Raw genomic sequence first — 4,200 nt, 5'->3', positions numbered from 1 at the left:
AACGTTGCTTTTCTCAAAGGACCTCAAAGCCACACAACTAGGACACAGGCTTAACCAGTCCTTTCATAGATGTTTCATTTTCGGGCTGTGCCCCCACAAGAAGTGTTCGAGTGTTCCCATCCATTACAAGCAAAACTAGGCTAAAGGCCGAAGACAGACGTCACAGACCATCTTTTTCTTGGCCGACCGTGAGCAACGAACATCACCAGATCACCAGATTGCAAGTGGTAGGATAGGGACATTCCGGGGACCAGCTTGATTCTAATCCACAAAAAAGCATCTGAATCCTGTTGTGGATCTGAACTTCCAAGCCACTGAATATAGATAAACTTCTAAGCAGTATGCAGCCTAATCTTGGATTGCCTTCGAAAGATATAGACACTTACTAGGCTATTCGATTAAGGATTAAAAGAGAATTGCAAAATCATCAAGACACAAGGACAATATCCATCTACATGTTCATATGAAACCCTACTTTCATACTATTACAAGTGAAAAAAATCAAATCCCTCCCAGCCCCTTCTGAAGATAAAAAACTTGAAAAGCAGAACTTTTGTTTTGTTGATTCGCTCCGTTTCACAATGCCCTGAGGAGAAACAATGGTGCTACCTTTAGACTTTCCTAGCTGTACATGGCGTTCCAGGTTCTTTTCCTTGGCATTCCGGCGTAAATTGTGCACGTTGGCCAGTTCAACTCAGATGAGGCTTGTGAATGAAGATGTGAATATGTAGGGGATGTTGGCAAGTGGCCCTCGTTGGCAAGTGAGCTCGTGGATGTCCTTCACAATGTCGAAAACGGCCTCGGGTTGTGCCAGCTTAAGTGAGTTCTGTGACATTCTTTTCAGCTCGTCTGTTTTGGTGCTGAACCACTCGGCCACGATCCTAGCTGTTTCTTTAGAACTCCTGGTGAAGACACCGGCTCCATTGTCTACTACGTAGGGGACGTTGCCCTTTTCCTGTGTTTTTTCAGTTGAGAATCAACAAAAAAGAAATAGATTAAGCTTAGTTGTGAAATATGCTACTGATGTAACATGTAATTGCAGGGTCTAGAGGAAATGCTTAGTCACCTGTCCAGGAATGTAGTCATTCAGGATAATGGGTAGTCCTCTGATCAATGCCTCTGCAATTGTGCCCGGTCCTGCCTGCGAGTTCACAAGCTTTATCGATCTACAACAGCGGATGCAGACAGAATGAAAGGCAAGGAGGCAGAGTACAATTGGAACCTACTTTTGTTATTATGCAGTCGCAAGCTCCCATCCATTTCTGCATCTGCGTCTCAAATCCTCTCACCTAGAGAAGAACAGAAACTGGAAATTATGCCATGAATAACAATACACCACAATGTGGGAAATGAGGGAAGAGATATAGGCAATTACTTTAACTGGGATTTTCCACTCCATGGACTCTAATGTAGAGACTAAACCTCTGTTTCGGCCACAGATAATTATCAATTGCCCTATCGGTTTCCCGTGTACTTCATCGAACAGTGTTTGACCAAGTTGGATAGCAGTCTTCTTCACGGGACCCATCCCTTCACCACCTCCCATCAGCAAAACTGCAGGCAACTCCGGGTCCATTCCAAGTTCTTCCCTCAAGTCATCCTGGACAATCACAAGTTAAGATAACAAAAAATTCATAAGTGTATGATCTGCTAAAACGTATTCAATCAAAAGGAAGTGAGTCATCCATGCACGTGCACTGGTATTTACCTTGGAAAGAACTGCGCGGGCAAATGATGGACGAATGGGCAAGCCGTAAACGCGAATCTGCGAGTCCTCTAGACCATCTTCTAAAGCCCTTTTGGCTACCGCCTGCGAGGGGCAATAGCATCTGTTGACTCCAGGGTGAAACCTGATATTACAGAGCAATAGATCCGTCAGTTGAAATTGATTTCGGGGAATACAACCAAAGGTCAAAGAAATTTCACAACCGAGTTTGATGACCAACCATGTGGGATGGCACGAGTTTAGATCGGTGATGACAGTCACAAAAATCACTTTCTTGTGAAGGCCCTGCCACTTTAGAACCCACAGAGGAATGTGCTGCATCAGAGGGTGGACACTGATGATAATGTCTGGTTTGTACTCCATCAGACCTGCCTCCACTTCCCTTCAAGCAGAAGATTTTGCCAGCGTGAGAAAGTCACAGGGGAAACTGTGTAAATCTGCAGAGGTGAAAATTTATACTGCTCTTTTTTCATTTACAATTCCCGCCGAACGACCACATTGCTATCCAAGTTACAAAATAGATCAATTGGATCAGTGTCGGAGATCACTTCCAATTGGTGGCAGTTGAGAAGCCACGGAAGATTGGAAAATCACAATAGAAAACAAACTAATAAACAAGAACGTGTGGAAGAATCGCGTCGACTTTGGAAACAATAATGCTACGATCTAACTTTCCCCCAAAAATCAGTAGCGATGTTTCGTGCACGGAAGCATAAGCAAAAGGAACTAATCAATTTAGAAGCTGTAAGCCATTTGTCAAATTATTACGTAACAAATGAAAGAAATTGGTAAATTATATCACGTGGTTTAATAAGGAGGGTTGACTATTGGGGTAGAACTTCCGAACCCATTTTTTGCTCATCTTTTTATGCAAGAATTATCTTAAACGGAAGTGCCAATTCACAGGAGAGACAGGGAAAAAAGAAAAACAGAGAAATATTACATACTTGGCATAGTAGGCGGCGATGGCGGCGAGATAAAAAGAGTGGATCCACCTTGGGGAGGTGCTGTGAAAAGCGACCTTCCACAATTGAACGTGCTTCACCATGAACTTGTACTGATTCTCCATGTCGTTCAGCGGCCATCCCGTGTACTCTTTCCACACGTCCTTGACAAATATCTGCAAAAAAGCCCCCATGTCACCACATTTACTTTCACGTCTGTACAAGTTTTCGTGTCATTTACTTGCTCAGAGGAAGCTTCGGTTCTAGGAAAAAGCCAAGAGACATCGACTCGCACCAAAACAGAGCCCAATGTGCAATCGACAAGCCAGGGAAGAAGGTGAACAGAGGTTGATAGACCCAAAACAAAACAAATAGGCAAGATAAACAGATAAGAAAAAGAAAACTTTTTTTTTTCCCGTTAATTGATTTACAGGAGTTATGTTCTAAAAGAGGTAATGAGATGGATATGCGTTTGGATTAAGTGCAGAGCTAGAAGATCATAGAATGATCGCTGAGAAATGATGATGATAAAAGGCGAAACCTAGAAGAATTTCAACATGGAAATGAACTAGAAATCTGTTTATCAAAAGAACATAAGAATGTCTCGCGAATCATGCAAAAGGACAGGAATTTTCGGAACCATCGCCGGAAAGTTTTGCAAAGTAGATGTTCGTCAGCAAAGAATCACGAGATCAAACATGGAAAAGATAAAAAAGTGTGGGCTTCCAACCGCCCCCCATTAATGATCTTAGGAAATCCTACCCTGTATTCGTCGCCGAATTCAATCTGAAAGGCGTCCCTGATGGCCTCAGCCGATGCCCGGTGACCGCCGCCCGTGTCGCTCATGAGGATCAGCACGTTCTTGGTCCTCTCGGCGCCAATCTGGGCCAGCTCCATCCCGTCTCCGCTGTCGCACTCCACGAAATCGTCGTCATCGTCTTTATACTCGTGGGCGGCCCTGATCCTCTGGAGATGGCCGCTGCTGCCGCCGCAGTTGCTGGTGCTGCCGAAGCTGTTGAACAGCTTCTCGGTGAAAGACTTCCTCGGCGATGCGGCGACGGCCATCACCATATATTATCGTCCGCTTTCTTGTATTCCCTCAGTCACGTTCCTCGAAAAGACCCAGATGCGAGAAACGGCCCAGCTCCGTCCTCTCCTGGCCGCCGGAAAATTCGGAAAACGGGGAGTTTTCCGGCGGAAGCAGAGAGAGGGAGGGGGGGGAGAGAAGTCTCTCGCTTCGTTCGTTTCTTGGTTTTCTTTTTTGGGGTGGGGGAGAGAGAGAAAGGGAGGGAGAAATTCTTGGAGGGAGGGGACAAAGAGGGGAAATGGGTTGTACGGTCGTGCCGTTTGAGGTTGTTCCTGCGAGTGAAGTTGGCGGAATTGATGGAGGGGTTGGTCTTATAATGGTGGATGCTTCGGGGGAAGAAGATGCTGGGAATTTATTTCAGGTTTATAGCCGCCAGATGCGCATTTTGGCTGGGAATGTTCGAATTGGTAGTTTCGAATCTCCCTAACGAGCGAAAGACATGA

The 4,200-nt window shown here is 45.1% G+C and overlaps 1 protein-coding gene across 2 annotated transcripts; it reads right to left on the bottom strand.

Annotated features, from left to right (window-relative positions):
* Positions 1–396: 396 nt before the first annotated feature.
* Positions 397–3,958, bottom strand: LOC115751005 (monogalactosyldiacylglycerol synthase 2, chloroplastic-like). Of its 2 annotated transcripts, XM_030688658.2 has the most exons (8): positions 3,433–3,958; positions 2,674–2,846; positions 1,947–2,108; positions 1,709–1,850; positions 1,376–1,600; positions 1,227–1,289; positions 1,067–1,141; positions 397–955 (listed from the first exon to the last, which is right to left on the bottom strand). In XM_030688658.2, the coding sequence occupies exons 1-8, from the start codon at positions 3,739–3,741 to the stop codon at positions 695–697; spliced, it is 1,410 nt and encodes a 469-aa protein (XP_030544518.2). In that variant the 5' UTR covers positions 3,742–3,958; the 3' UTR covers positions 397–694. The 2 variants fall into 2 exon arrangements, with proteins under 2 accessions (XP_030544518.2, XP_030544517.2); XM_030688657.2 differs by having other exon boundaries at positions 1,709–2,108.
* Between the last annotated feature and the right edge of the window lie 242 nt (positions 3,959–4,200).

This window comes from Rhodamnia argentea, chromosome 4, assembly GCF_020921035.1.
Source record: "Rhodamnia argentea isolate NSW1041297 chromosome 4, ASM2092103v1, whole genome shotgun sequence".
In the NCBI taxonomy this organism is placed as follows: domain Eukaryota; kingdom Viridiplantae; phylum Streptophyta; class Magnoliopsida; order Myrtales; family Myrtaceae; genus Rhodamnia; species Rhodamnia argentea.
This window is presented reverse-complemented; position numbering and strand designations above follow the sequence as displayed.